This window comes from Cnephaeus nilssonii (assembly GCF_951640355.1).
Source record: "Cnephaeus nilssonii genome assembly, chromosome: 7".
Classification (NCBI taxonomy): Eukaryota; Metazoa; Chordata; class Mammalia; order Chiroptera; family Vespertilionidae; genus Cnephaeus; species Cnephaeus nilssonii.
This window is the reverse complement of record NC_137078.1, coordinates 1,824,571-1,840,631: the sequence shown is the minus strand read 5'-3', so window position 1 is coordinate 1,840,631 and position 16,061 is coordinate 1,824,571. Positions and strand designations below refer to the sequence as shown.

The window sequence follows — 16,061 nt, the reverse complement described above, 5'->3', positions numbered from 1 at the left end:
GCAATGTTAAGGGAAAAGTTTATAGTTTCTGCCCATTGAGTATTATGTTGGCTGTGAGTTTGTCATATAAGGCCTTTATTATGCTGTTGTATGTTACCACTATTTCCACTTTGCTGAGAATTTTTATCATGAATGGGTGCTGGATTTTATCAAATGCTTTTCCTGCAGCTATTATATGATCATATGGTTTTTATTCTTCATTTTGTTTATGAGCTCTATTATTACTTACTTTACAGGTATTGACCCAACCTTGCATCTCAGGAATATGAATCCCACTTGATCATGGTATTTGATCATTTTTAAAAATATATATTTTATTGATTTTTTACAGAGAGGAAGGGAGAGGGATAGAGAGTTAGAAACATCAATGAGAGAGAAACATCCATGAACTGCTTCCTGCACACCCCGTACTGGGGATGTGCCCTCAATCAAGGTACATGCCTTTGACTGGAATCAAACCTGGGACCCTTCAGTCCTCAGGCTGACGCTCTATCCACTGAGCCAAACTGGTTAGGGCTATATGATCATTTTAATGTATTGCTGGATCTAACTTGCTAATAATTTGTCATTAGCTTTTATGTTCATCAGAGATATTGGCACATAGTTTTCTTTCTTTGCAGTGTCTTATTATGGCTTTGGAATTAGGATAATGCTGTCCTCGTAACATGACCTTAGGAGACTTCTCCTTTTTTTTTAATTCTTTGGAATAGTTTGAGATGGATGTGTTAATTCTTCTTTGAATGTTTGATAAAATACACCTGTGAAGCCATTTGGTCCAGGACTTTTGTATGCTTGGAGTGTTTTGATTACTGTTTCAACTTCACTAATTGTAATCTGTCTATTCAGATTCTCTGATTCTTTCTGATTTAGTTTTGGAAGATTGTATATTTCTATGAATTTATCCAATTAGTCCATTTCTTTTATGTCAGTTATTTCTTATTTTATTTGGGTTCTTTCTCTCTTTTTTTGATAAGTCTGTTTAAAGATTTATCAATCTTATTTATCTTTTCAAAGAACCGCTCTTGGTTTCATTGATCTTTTGTATTGCATTTTTAGATTATATTTTATTTCTGCTCTGATCTTTATTATTTCCTGCCTTCTCTTCACTCTGGGCTTCTTTGTTTGTTGTTCTTTTACAAGTTCCTTTAAGTGTAAAGTTAAATTGTTTATTTGAGATTTTCCTTGTTTCTTGAGATAAGCCTTTAATGCTATGAATTTCCCTCTTAGAAGTTTTTTTTATCTGTCCCATAGATTTTGGGTTGTTGTATTCTCATTTTCATTCGTCTCCTGGTAACTTTTGATTTCTTTCTTGATCTCATTGTTAAACTCATTCATTGTTTAATAACATGTTATTTAGCCTTCGTGTGTTTGAATGTTTTTTGATGTAATTTATTTGTAGTTTCATACCATTGTGATCAGAGAATATCCTTGATATTTCAATCTTTTTAAATTTATTAATATTTATTAATAAATTTATTAATTACTTGTCCTTTTATATGGTCTGTCTTTGAGAATGTTTCATGTGTACTTGAGAGGAATGTATATTCTGCTTTTGGATGAAATATTCTGTAAATATCAATTAAATCCATTCTTTCTAGTGTGTCATTTAATGCTAATGTTTCCATGTTAATTTTCTCTATTCATTGATGTGAATAGAGTGTAAAATTCCCTATTATGTCAATATTACTGTCACTCTCTCCCTTTATGTCCATCAAGATTTGTTTTACATATTTAGGTGCTTCTGTGTTGGCTGCATAGATGTTTACAAGGATTATATAATCTTATTGGATTGATCCCTTTATTATTATGTAGTATCCTTCTTTGTTTTTTACGATAGCCTTTGTTTTAATGTCTGTTTTGTCAGATATAAGTATTGCTACCCCAGTTTTCTTTTTCATTTTCAGTTGCATGAAATATCTTTTTCCATCCCTTTATTTTTAGTCTGTGTGTATTTTTCATTCTGAGGTGGGTATCTTGTAGACAACATATATATGGGTCTTGTTTTCTGACCCATTCAGCTACCTGATGTCTTTTTTTAAAAATTGATTTTTAGAGAGAGTACTAGGGGTTGGAGAGAGAGAGAGAGAGAGAGAGAGAGAGAGAGAGAGAGAGATCAATTTGTTGTTCTACTTATTTATGCATTCATTGGTTGATTCTTGTATGTCCTCAGACTGGGGATTAAACCCACAAACTTGGTGTATTGGGATGATACTTTAACCAACTGAGCTAGGGCACCCTATGTCTTTTGATTGGATGACTTAAGTAATTTACATTTATTTTTATTTTTTTAATCTTTATTGTTCAGATTATTACAGGTGTTCCTCTTCCCCCCCCCCCTAGCTCCCCTCCACCTGACTCCCCAGCCCACCCCATGCCCTCACCCCCGACCACTGTCTTCATCCATAGGTGTAAGACTTTTGTCCAATCTCTTTCCACACCCCTCAGACCCCCTTTCCCCTGAGAATTGTCAGTCCACTCCCTTTCTATGTCCCTGATTCCATTATATTCACCAGTCCATTCTGTTCTTCAGACTTTTTATTCACTTGATTTTTAGATTCACTTGTTGGTAGGTATGTATTTGATGTCTTTTTGTTGTTCATAATTTTTATCTTTACTTTTTTCTTCTTCTTCCTCTTCTTAAAAGAATACCCTTCAGCATTTCATATAATCCTGGTTTGGTGGTGATGAACTCCTTTAACTTTTTCTTATCTGTGAAGCTCTTTATCTGCCCTTCAATTCTGAATGATAACTTTGCTGGGTAGAGTAATCTTGGTTGTAGATTCTTGCTATTCATCACTTTGAATATTTCTTGCCACTCCCTTCTGGCCTGCATAGTTTCTGTTGAGAAATCAGCTGACAATCGTATGGGTACTCCCTTGTAGGTAACTGTTTTTCTCTTGCTGCTTTCAAGATTCTCTCTTTCTCTTTTGCCCTTGGTATTTTAATTATGATGTGTCTTGGTGTGGTCCTCTTTGGACTCCTCTTGTTTGGGGTTCTGTGTGCTTCCTGGACTTGTAAGTCTATTTCTTTCACCAGGTGGGGGAAGTTTTCTGTCATTATTTCTTATAATAGGTTTTCAATATTTTGCTCTCTCTCTTCTTCTGGCACCCCAAAAATTCGGATGTTGGTACGCTTAACGTTGTCCCAGAGGCTCCTTACATGATCTTCATATTTTTGGATCCTTTTTTCTTTTTGTTTTTCTGGTTGGGTGTTTTTTGTTTCCTCATATTTCAGATCTTTGGTTTGATTCTTGGGGTACGTTGATGTACAGTTGAGTTTCTGTATATTCTTTATTTCAGATAGTGTATGCTTAATTTCTGACCGGTCCTTTTCCATTTTTTTTGGCATTCTCATTAAGGTCCTTGAAGGTCTCATCAAGTTTCTCAGCGGCTTTTAGAAGATTCTTGAGTAACCTTATAAATGTGGTTTTGAACTCTATGTCATCCCGTAGTATGCTTTCCTCCATTTCTTTCATTCGTGACATGTTTCTGTGTGTCCGCATTTTGGCTGTTTCCCTGTGTTGATGGAGCAGCTTTGTGTGGTAGGTGACCTATAGGGGCCAGTAGCTCAGCCTCGCCAATCACCTGAGGTGGACAGTCTTGGTACTCCCCTTTGTGGGCTGAGTGCAAAGTCTTGGTGTAGTTAAGCCTTGATTGCTGTTGGTACACTGGGAGGAATTGACCTCCAGGCCAATTGGCTGTGGGGACCTGCTGTGTTTATAATGGAGCAACTGCTGCGCTAGAGACACGCTTATGGTGCAGGACTTGTTTCAGTGGGGCTTTGGTGCTCACTGAGCCTGCCTCTTGAATGTGTCACTTATGGATGTGAGGAGTTGAAATCTGTGTCTCACACTGACCACTAGGTACACTGGCTTCTGGATCTCCAATGGGGTGCAGGTCAGCTACTGTCTGAGGCCACCCTGCAGGAGCTATAGTGAGAACTACAGTCCTCTTCTTCCTGCTTGGGGTTTGTAGATTATAGAGCTGTCTGAACCGGTTTGCAAGTTTGCTAGGTTAAGCAGCAATAGTGAAGGCCATTCATATGTAAAAGCTGCTGTTTGGAGCTTGGGTGAGTTTGTAGGTTGTGTGGGGCAGGGTCTCAGGGCATCACTAGGCTAGGGCGTGGCAAACAGCAATGGCTGGCAGCCAGCCGTCCTGCGCCTCTGACCACGTCCCCGCATCTCGCGCCCCAGCGCATCAAACAATGATTCCTGCGTGCAGCTCTGCAAGCTAGCCACCCTCACTTTCCGACCCGATGGCAGACAGTTCAGCTTCTCCCCGTAGGAGTTTGGGTCCCGCGCGTCTCCCCAGAAACTAGATTTCAGAGAAATCGGGAGCTTGTCTCCCTTTGGGTTGAAGAAAGCAACGCCCGCCACCAGCTGGGATCCGCCGCCAGCCCATATCGCGCGCGCCCCCGTACCTCAGCCTTTCAGCGTTTGTGCACTGAATGCTCTTTTCTCTTTCCGTCTAGTTGTAGAACTTCCTCTCAGCCAGCCATCCCGTGGCTCTGGGTGATAGACGTTTTGTCTTTTAGTTGTAGTTTTGAAATTGTTGTGCATGGCAACAGTTTAGGTGTTTACCTACGCCACCATCTTGAGTTCCTCCTCCGGTAATTTACATTTAAAGTGATTGTTGATAGGTATGTATTTATTGCCATTTCATTCTTTTAACTGTTTCTCGTGTTTTGTTTTGTTTTGTTTTGTTTTCTTCTTCTTAAAGCAAGCCATTTAACATTTCTTGTAATACTGGTTTAAAAAACACACACACAAACTCCTGTAGCTTTTTCTTGTTTGTGAAGCTCTTCATTTCTTCTTCAGTTTTAAATGATAGCCGTGCTGGGTAATGTAGTTCCTTGCTTCTCATCACTTTGAATATTTCATGCCAATCCCTTTTGGACTGAAATGTTTCTGTTGAGAAATCAGCTGACAGTCTTAGGGGAGCTCCCTTGTAGGTAACTAACGGCCTTTCTCTTAAAACTTTTAAGATTCTGTCCTTGTCTTTAACCTTTGTCATTTTAATAATTCTATGTCTTGGTGTGGGCTCTTTGTGTTCAACATTTTTGGGACTCTTTGCACTTCCTGGACTTGTATGTCTTTTTTCTTCACCAACTTAGGGAAGTTTTCAGTCATTATTTCTTCCAATCTGTTCTTGATCCCTTGCTCTCTCTCTTCTCCATCTGGTACCCTTACAAAATGACTGTTGTTACACTTCATGTTGTGCCAAAGGTACCTTATATGATCCTCATTTAAATTTTTATTTTCTTTTTGCTTCTCTGATTTGGTGGGTTTTTTTTCTAACTTGTCTTCCAAATTGTAGCGTCAGTCCTCTACTTCATGAACCTACTTTTGATTCCTTCCAGTGTATTCTTGATGTCTGTCATATATGGTATTGTTTTCTGACTGGCCCTTTTTTTATGGTTTCTTTTTCATGCTCTTTGAGCATCCTTATAACCATTACTTTGAACTCTGTATCTGATAAATTGTTGCCTCCATTTCATTTAGCTTTTTTTTTCCTAGAGATTTCTCCTGGTCTTTATTTGGGGCCTTTTTGTTGGTGCCCCCATTTTGGCTGCCTCTTTGTGTTTGTTTCTATGTATGAGATAGATCTGGTATGACTCCTATCTTTGTGGAGTGTCCTTATGTGAAAAGTGTTCTGTGGAGTAGTGTGGTGAAGTCTCCTTGATCTCCTGAGCTGAGTGCTCCAGGATTGTCTCTTGTGTGGGTTATATAGGCCCTCTTGTTGTAACTGAATCTTGATTGCTATTGGTTCATTCAACTGGCCAACTGTGATGCTCAACCCTGACCACAGCATGGGAGCTGCTGTGCAGGTGCTGACCACCCGAAGCAAAATTCACTTCAGCAGGGTTTGGTGCCTGCTGAGATCTCCCTTTGGATATGCTGCTTGTGAAGTTTATTAGATCCTGTTCTGAGGTTATATGAAGCTGGCCACTTGGTGTCTTGGTTCTAGGTCTCTTCTGAGGGACACTGGTACAGTTTCTGCCTGTTACTAGCCCTGGGCAACCTGTTTGGAGCAGTCTCAATGTGGCTTCTTCCATAAATCCTTGATTAAGACTTCTCTTCACCTAGTCCTCAGTTGTTTATTCAAGATGATTGTTGTATTATAATTCCAGAGTGGTCCTGGGAAGAGGTGAATGTATTGTTCTATAATTTAGTTATAATTCCAGTGTGGTCCTGGGAAGAGGTGAGTGTAGCTTCCATCTACTCAACAGCCATCTTGAATTTCTAGTATAGTCTTATTAATATGATAGATTTGTATTATATAACAGTGCCAAAGTATTCTAGTATAATTTTATGTATAACATTTATAATACTGTTTTTTTTAAATTTATTTTGTTCATCATAGGTAAGGAACTAAATTAAAATAGAGTAATTCTCACCCCAGTCAGGTGGCTTGGCCAGTTGGAGCATCATCTCATACACTAAAGAAGTTGCAGGTTCGATTCCAGGTCAGGGCACATATGGACAACAGCCAATTGATGTTTTTCTTTCACATTGATGTTTCTCTCTCATGCGTGTTCTCTCCCTTCCTCTCTCTCTAAAATCAATAAACATATCTCTGCTGAGGATTATAAAAATAAAATAGAATAATCTAGTTATGAATTTAAAGCTAAAATAAATATGAAAAGGAAATTGACATTGTTAACTATTTTAATAAATGTGCCACTTTTCCCCTTTCTGTATATAACCTCCTATTTTAGATAATCTTTTTATGTAATTACTGCATTTGTTTGTTAAATTTATTTTAATTTACTAACATTTTTTTTAATTGTCTCTTCCTGAAATAGTACTCCATCTGGGTCTAATATCACCCATTCCTGTGCTTCCCCACTGCATGTCATTGTTGTTATTACCCTGCTTAGAATGTTCCAGCCATATCCCCTGTTCATTGAAATCTTAATTATTTGTTTAACAAACATTTGTTGAATGCCTGGTAGCTACTGGACCGTGGGAATACTGGAATGGGTAAACTGCAATATCTCCTTAAGGAACTCATAGTTCACTGAGGGGGACAAGCAAGCCAGTAACATTTAGGGTGTTCAGTGCTGAAATAGAGTCTAAGGCACCAGAGGAGACTTCCCAGAAGTCACACTTGAATTCAGTATTTAAAATTGAGTAGAAAGAGGTGGGTGAAGGGCAGGCATTACAGGGATGGGAACATGTGCCCTCTTTAGTTTCCTCTCCATGAGAAAATGTATTCCTACACTCCTGCTTCCATGGGAAAGGAATGCCCCATCTGATGAACTTAATACTCTGAGCCTTTAATTAGTACTTCCTAAAGCTTATCTTTATTATAGGACAATTTAAATTTAGTTTATCTAAAATTGTAAGTTATATAATTTCTATTAAATTAAAAATTCCTGAAAGATAGGGAATTTTCTCATTTGCATTTTACTCACTGCTTTGCTATAGTAGTTACTTAATGAATGTTTGTTGAATTGAAAAATTGGTGCTGATTGTTGTGAGAAAAGAAAAACACTGATGGAGAAAGAAGGCTATATCCTAGCTGTTGCTCTAGGTACCTTATTCAAAATAATAGCAGCTAACATTTATTGGACATTTTATATACACTTGGCACTATGCTAAGTGCCTTCCTCTGATTTAATCCTCATCACAATCCTTGTTATTTTTATTTCCATTTTACAAATGGTGAATCTAAGGAATTAGAGAAGTTAAATAGTTCAGAGAACTAATAAGTGCAGTTAAGAGTTGAACCTAAGTCTGACTCGAGACACCAACCTGTTTTTATGAAGGATATAGCTAATACACCTCAGCAGATATAAGAGTCGTGGTTGGGCACAAATCAGTAATGTTATATATTTTAGCAAATAAAGACATGAAGATAGGATCTGTAAATAATGGTGGGCATAGTAATAATAGTAATAAACAGCCCTTGCCGTTGTGAGCATTGTCCTGTGAACCAAGAAGTCCCCAACAGGCACATGCTGGGGTTGCAGGATCAATCCTCAGTAGGGGGCCTGCAGGAGGCAGCCAATTTTCTCATCATTGATGTTTCTCTCTCTCTTCTACTTCTCTCTCTCTCTCTCTCTCTCTCTCTCTCTCTCAAATCAATAACAACATATTTTTTTAAATAGCAGTGAACAGTTGAGTACTTACTGTGCAACACAAAGAAAGAGAATTACAGGCCAATACCCTCATGAACATAGATGCCAAAATCTTCAACAAAATTCTAGCAAATTGGATCGAATATTACATAAGAAAGATCATACACCATGACCAAGTAGGATTTATCCCGGGGATGCAAGGATGGTACAATATCTGCAAATGAATAAATGTGATACATCACATAAATAAATTGAAAGATAAAAATCACATAGTGATATCAATTAATGCAGAAAAAGCATTTGACAAAATTCAAAACCCTTTCTTGATTAAAAACCCTCAGCAAAGAGGTAATAGAGGGATCATACCTCAACATAATAAAAGCCTTATATGACAAAACTACAGCCAACATCATATTCATGGACAAAAACTAAAACCATTTCCCTAAGAACAGGAACAAGATAGGAATGCCCCCTCTCACCACTCCTGTTCAACATAGTACTGGAAGTACTAGCCATTGTGATCAGACAAGAAGAAGAAATAAAAGGTATCCAAATTGGAAAAGAAGAAGTAAAACTGTCATTATTTGCAGAGGACATGATACTGTACATAGAAAACCCTAGAGACTCTTATCAAAAAATTATTAGACTTAATAAATGAATTCATCAATGTAGCAGGATACAAAATTAACGCCCAGAAATCTATGGCATTTTTATACACCAATAGTGAACTTACAGAAAGAGAGATTAAAAAAGCAATCCCATTTACCATTGCACCAAAAAATTAAGATACCTAGGGATAAACTTAACTAAGGATATAAAAGACTTGTATTCGGAAAACTACAGGACACTGAAAAAAGAGATAGAGGAAGACATAAACAGATGTTCTAAGGTTTTTATTTATGTTTACTACCTCATTTAATCCTCACAACCAATCTAAGAGGCAGACTCTTTTATTTCTATTTTACAGAGGAAGAAATGGGGGTATAGAGACAGTAAGTAACTTGAATAAGGTCACACAGCTGGTAAGTAGCAGAACTGGGGTTCCAGCTAGAGCTAATGGTCTAAAACACTCTGCAAAACTGCCTCTCTGTTTCTGTGCTACAGAGTAATATGATTCCCTCATTAACTTTTATTGTACAGCTAGTGGCCTGGTGCACGAATTTTGTGCACATTGAAAGGAAATGAATTAGAAGAAATCCTATATAATAAAAGGCTAATATGCAAATCAACTGAACGGCAGAACAACTGGTTGCTATAGCGCACACTGACCACCAGGGGGCAGACGCTCAATGCAGGAGCTACCCCCTGGTGGTCAGTACGCTCCCACATGGGAAGCACCACTCAGGCAGAAGTTGGGCTCTCGGTTGGTGAGCTCAGCGGCAGTGGCAGGAGTTTCTCCAGCCTCCTCAGCAGCACTAAGGATGCACAACTGCTGGCTTAGGCCCAATCCTCGTGGAAGTGGGCCTAAGCCATCAGTTGGACATCCCCCAAGGGCTCCAGGACTGCGAGAGGGCATAGGCCAGGCTGAGGGACCCCCTCCTCCTGAGTGCACAAATTTTGTGCACTGGGCCTCTAGTATTTTAATATCGCTATTCACCCTTTCTCTATAATTGACGTGTCAACCAAATTCACAATCAACAGTGACAGATGGAAACACGCACATGAGATTGGCGCCAGCGAGAGTTTTATATGATTCGTGTATGCACAAGTCAACTTAGCCTTTTATATAGATACTACAGGCATGATGCACGAAATTCATGCAAGAGTAGGCCTTCCTTCTCCAGACTGCTGGCACCAACTTCCCTCTGGCACCTAGGACCCAGGCTTCCTTTGCAGCCCTGGCTTTGTCTGGAAGGACGTCCGGAAGGATGTCTGGTCTAATTAGCACATTATGCTTTTATTATTATAGATAGAATAAACTTGCTTAATTAGACCTGCTTTTTGATGTAGCTAAACTTTTTCCAGCCCAGTGAAGCACCCCAACTTCTCTTTCAGGTAATTGTCAGCAACACAGCAGTAAATAGCAACATGAAGCAGATTATTATTGTAGATCACGCAGGGAGAACAAAAGGTAGAATATTTAACTGCAGCAGTGTTTTGTTTGGTTTTTAATATATTTGTTTATTGATTACAGAGAGGAAGGGAGAGGGAGATGGAAACATCAATGATGAGAGAGAATCATTGATTGGCTACGTCCTGCATGCCTCCTACTGGGGATCAAGCCCACAACTCAGGCATGAGCCCTTGCCCGGGTTCATAGCACAATCGAAACTGGGACCCTTCAGTCCGCAGGCCAACACTCTATCCACTGAGCCAAACCGGCTAGGGCTGCAGCAGTGTTTGACTATATTCTGCACAGTGAGAAAACCTGAAGTCATTTTCAAGGTCCACCATTTCTTACTTCTTTTCAGTCAGGTCAAGATTCTAATCTTTCTAAATCTCAGTTTTTCAGCTAATGAAAAGAAAATAGGATTCCACTGAATCTCCTATCTACCTACTTCAGGACTTCTGTGAGGATCAAATGAGATGAGGCATATGAAAACACTTCACAGACATTTGGTTACAGTGTAAATGTTTGCACCTGGCTATAAAGCAAGTCATGTGCCTAGGCTGAAGAAACTGTAAGGAGGCTTGTTGTCGCTAGGGAGAGGAAACTGGGCATTGCTACGTGACATCATTACCTGGATGGAGGTAAGGGCACTTAGCATATTAGGCTTTTATATAGATAGATTCTTCTGTGGCAGGCTTCAATAATTTATAGATTTTTAAAATTCTCCCTGGTCATCCACTTTTTTCTAGTGAATTGAACAACTTTTAACTTTGGCAGTTAGGTGACTAGACAGAAAGGAAAGAGAGGACCACAAAGCGTGGCTCATAATCTTGCTCCATAACTTACTTTTTTCCTGTGAGTTTAGGATTCTGTGTTTGTTGTGAGAATTAAATGGGTTCATGTGAATAACATGCACAGCAGAGCACCTGACACATGAAGGGCTGTTCATAGATGATTATGTATTACTCCACTCCCTCTAAAGTTAGTGGAGTTCAAAGAGGACCACACCAAGACACATCATAATTAAAATGCCAAGGGCAAAAGACAAAGAATATTAAACGCAGCAAGAGAAAAACAGTTAATTAACCTACAAGGGAGTAACCATACGACTGTCAGCTGATTTCTCAACAGAAACTATGCAGGCCAGAAGGGAGTGGCAAGAAATATTCAAAGTGATGAACCTACAACCAGGATTACTCTACCCAGCAAAGCTATCATTTAGAATTGAAGGTCAGATAAAGAGCTTCACAGACAAGAAAAAGCTAAAGGAGTTCCTCACCACCAAACCAGGATTATATGAAATGCTAAAGGGTATTCTTTAAGAAGAAGAAGAAGAAGAAAAAGGTAAAGATAAAAATTATGAACAACAAAATGACAATGAATACATATCTTTCTACAAGTGAATCTAAAAATCAAGTGAATAAAAAATCTGATGAACAGAATAAACTGGTGAATATAATAGAATCAGGGGCATAGAAAGGGAGTGGACTGACAATTCTCAGGAGGAAAGGGGTGTGGGAGGTGCGGGAAGAGACTGGACAAAAATCGTACATCTATGGATGAGGACAGTGGGGGAGGGGGTAAGGACAGAAGGTGTGGTGGGAACCGGGTGGAGGGGAGCTGTCGGGGGGAAAAAAAGAGGAACATCTGTAATAATCTGAACAATAAAGATTTATTTAAAAAAAATAAAGTCAGTGGAGTTAACTAGGGCAGACCTGAAACTAATACAAGAAAACTACAAAAGTGAATGTAGTATCTGACACACAAGTGCATGTTTTATTCCTAATGAATTACTTGGCTTTACTGGATGAATTATTAGATTTAATTTAATGGCCCATACACTGTAAGTGCACATATTGTTGTAATTTGTAATGAGTAAGGAGTGGTTTCAGATGTTTTGCATTTAGGGATGGCTATTTTGCTTTTAAGAAGCATGGAATGTTAGAGCTAGAGGAAAATGTAGAAGTCGTGTAGTCTTGGGAGTTCCCAAACTGGCGAGGCTGCATAATCACCTGGGAGTGATCCCCTGCATTCTCAGTCCTGCCCTCAAGTCTGACTGCACGTGAGTGAGTCAGTTTGATGCACATTTGGCTATCTCTTTTAAATGTCAGGAAACCAAGGCTCAGCTCACACAATGTTAAAAAAAAAAAAAAAAAGACTTGCTAAAAAATGTTAACAATTGCATCTTTTTTTGGATGTTTACTGTGTATTAATTCAACAAGCCCTGCTGTTTGGGGAACAGTTATGTGAACTGAATCCTTAATTATACCCAATCCCAAATTTTTAATGGGAGAGCTAAGATCAAAACCACAAAGTGATGTTTTAGAAAAGCACTTGCAAGGAGTTAGAAGCAAGAATTCACTTCTACCTCTGCCATCTCTTAATTCTGTTGCCTTGAGCAAGTCATTGGGTCTTTCTGAGCTTCAGTTTGTCACTTGGAAAAACAGAGGTAATATTAGACTTTGCCACTTTGCAGGGTAAATGAAAAGTGGTAGTTAGATAAAAGGGTATATAAAAAGTAGTTATGTATTCAACATTCTAATTAATATTGAGTTCTGGAACTTACTGACATAGTCGTTCCCTTTACAGACTGCTTTTTTACAGTAGCATAGTATTCCATTGCATAGAAGTACCACAGTTTTCTAATCCACTCATCTGCTGATGGGCACTTCGGCTATTTCCAAATCTTAGCTATTGTAAATTGTGCTATGAACATAGGGGTGCATATATCCTTTCTGGTTGGTGTTTCTGTTTTCTTGGGATATAGTCCTAGAAGTGGGATTACTGGGTCAAATGAAAGTTCCATTTTTAATTTTTTGAGGAAACACCAACTGTTTTCCACATTGGCTGCACCAATCCGCATTCCCATCAGCAGTGCAAGAGGGTTCCTTTTTCTCCGCATCCTTACCACTTGTCATTTGTTGATTTGTTGATGATAGCCATTCTGACAGGTGTGAGATGGTACCTCATTGTTGTTTTGACTTGCATCTCTCAGATGATTAGTGACTTTGAGCAAGTGTTCATATGTCTCTTGGCTTTCTGTATCTTTTCTTTTGAAAAGTGTCTATTTAGGTCCTTCTTTTCATGTTGTCCCAAAGCTCCCTTAGTCTCTCCTCCTGTTTTATAATTTTGTTCAGATTATATGTTTTCTACCTTGTCTGCTAATTCACTAATTCAATCCTCTGTTTCTTCTAGTCTACTGTTGAAACCTTCCATAGTGTTTTATATTGTAGCTATGTCACTTTTATTTCCTCTTGATTCTTAACATAAGTTGTTGATTTTCTCATCCAGCCAGGTTAGAAACTTTATAACCCTTATTCTGAATTATTTTTCTGACATATTGCATGTCTCTGTTTCATTTAGTTCCTTTTCAGGTGACTCCTCTTTGTCTTGCCTTTGGGGTTTGTTTCTTTGTCTCCCCATTTTTGCTCTCATGAATGGTTCCAGGAATAGACACATGTGGAGCCCAGGACTGATGCTGCGGGCTTGACAGGCAGGAGGCATGGTCTGAGGCTCACATGTAGAATTCCTGGGGCCCTGGGTGATGCAGCGTGCTTGGTGGGCAAGGAGTGTAGTCCAAGACTCACCGGCAGGACGCACGGGGCCTGGTGCCCACATCATGGGCTTGGCAGGTGTGGAGCTCAGTCAGAGGCTCACTGGTGGTATACGTGGGGTTGGGGCGATGTTGCAGGCTTGGCAGGTGGAATGCAGTCAGAGGCTCACCTGCAGGATGTGCAGGGCCAGGGCTGATGCTGTGTGCTTGGCGGCTAGGGAGCACAGTTTGAGACTCACTGGTGGGATGCAGGGTGCCCAGGAATGACGCGGTGGGCTGGCGGGAGGGCGGTGCACTCTGGGACCCATAGGAGCCCACATCCAGGGAGGCTTGAATCCTGTTGTCCATGGGTCTGCAGCTGAGGTAGCAGGTCTTTGGCCGGATTGGCTGTAGGGTCCAAGTTGGTATCTGAGGCCAGTCTGGGTGGTGGTGAGGCTAGGCTCCTAATTACAGCAGCTCTCCCCTTTAAGATGGCATGGTTTCTGTCAGAGCCAGCCACCCTAAGAGTGATTTCAGCAGTAGCAGTGGCTCTCCTAGACAGAGCCAGCCACCGAAAATCATGCAGGATCTAACTGTCCCTCACTCACACACACATACCCCCACACCACACACGTCCATGCACTCCCCTTTTGCTCCCTCACTCACACTCTCTCCCTCATGGCTGTCCTGCCAGCCGCCATCTTCCTTCCTAATGTTTGCCATTGTAATTAGGATGTGTCTTGGTGTGGGTCTTTTTCGGTTCATCTTGTTTGGGACTCTTTGTGCTTCCTGGACTTGTGTGACTTTTTTTCTTCCCCATGTCAGGGAAGTTTTCTGTTATTATTTCTTCAAACAGCTTTTCTATTCCTTGTTCAGCTTCTCCTCCTTCTGGCACCCCTATTATGTGGATACTAGATGGCCAATTCACAAAGTTCCTGCAAGGGGCTCAGGTCCCGCCACCATGGCAGCTGCCTCTGCCTTGGCCCCTGCGGCACTTCGGCTTAGTCCAGAAGGTGGTCCATTCTAATTAGCATATTATGCTTTTATTATTATAGATTGCTTAATTTCATGTTGTCCCAAGGCTCCCTTAAACTCTCCTCCTGCCTTTTAATTTTTTTCCCAATTGTTGTTCAGATTGGGTGTCTTTTTTTCTACCTTGTCTTCTAACTCTCTGATCCAGTCCTCAGCTTCTTCTAGTCTACTGTTTAAACCTTCCAGGGTGTTCTTTATTGCAGCTATGTCATTTTTCATTTCCACTTGATTCTTATCCATGTTGGTGATTCTCAGTGAGCTGCTTGTAACTCTCAGTCAGATGTTTGAGCATCTTTATAACCATTATTCTGAATTCTTTATCTGATAAATTACTTGCCTCCATTTCATTTAGTTCCTTTTCTGGCAAGTCCTCTTTTTCTTTCCTTTGGGGATTGTGTCTTTGTCTCCCCATTTTTGCTGTCCCTTTGTATATGTTTCTATGTAATGTGAATTGCTGTCTCTTTCTGGCCCTGGGCCACCTGATTGAGGGCCAAGAGGTTGAAGCCCCTAGCAGTCCAGTGGTCAGGGATTTCTTAGCCCAGAGGCTGGGTCTTCCTTGAGTCTCATGCCTTTATTGTCTCTATTCTGAGTTGTACTCCCTTTCCCCATGGATCTGGTCCCTCAGGTATCCACTTCATAGCTTAGGGGTCGGTGGGGGCATGTGCACAGTTCCTCTGGTGTGTGACTCCCTGTGAAGTCCCAGAGCCCTCTGGCATGAAATTCACTGCATGGCCCTGGTGCCCATGGTGGAGTGGTGCACAAGATCTCTCTGGTGTGCACTCACTGTGTGCTGTCCAGGGGCTGGGTGGAGCGGCGTACTAAGTCCCACTGGCATACACTCACTGCCTGAATCTGTGAGCCCATGGGAAGACAGCACACCACTCACTGAGGAGGCACAGTGGAGGTCCCTTGTGAGTTATGGCTGGTGAGCGACTCACTGCACAGGTTTGGGGTGTTGTCCAAGGCCAGTCTGGGTGTTGGTGTGGCTTCCCTCCTAGCCTCCACTGCTCCCTTCAAGATAGTGTAGTCTCTACTCCAGAGCTGCGACCAGCCTGGGAATGCCTGTGGCGGTAGCAGGGGTTCCTGTCCAGGAGAGCCTGATCTGCCCGCTCCTGAGACTCCCGTGAGATTTGACTGCTCCTCACTCACCCATACAGACACCATACATGTCCACACCCCCCTCACACTCCTTTACTTACACTCTCTCCCTCATTACTGTCCTGCTGGCCACCATGTTGATATCTTCCTCATTTATTCTTAATTTTCATATTTCTCAAGTAAAACTGCTAATAAGTTTTGAGTAAGTAACCATTCTATCTCAGACTAACATAAAAGTACTGTTGTCAGTGTTTGCCTTTGGCATGA

The 16,061-nt window shown here is 40.5% G+C and overlaps 1 protein-coding gene across 16 annotated transcripts in view; it reads left to right on the top strand.

The window, feature by feature from the left end:
• TRPC1 (transient receptor potential cation channel subfamily C member 1) overlaps window positions 1-16,061 on the top strand; it is a 165,179-nt gene that overhangs the window by 124,222 nt on the left and 24,896 nt on the right. Inside the window, exons 1-2 of one of the 16 annotated variants that reach the window (XM_079777901.1) lie at window positions 1,983-10,773; window positions 11,249-11,476. The exons of 13 other annotated variants lie outside the window; for them this stretch is intronic. Coding sequence is in view for 1 of the 3 variants with exons in the window: in XM_079777899.1 (XP_079634025.1) it covers window positions 10,768-10,773 (6 nt within the window). In the remaining 2 variants the exon portion in view is untranslated. Of the gene's footprint in view, window positions 1-1,980; window positions 10,774-10,824; window positions 11,477-16,061 lie in introns of those variants that run through there. 2 more of the 16 variants (XM_079777899.1, XM_079777900.1) reach the window with 2 other exon arrangements.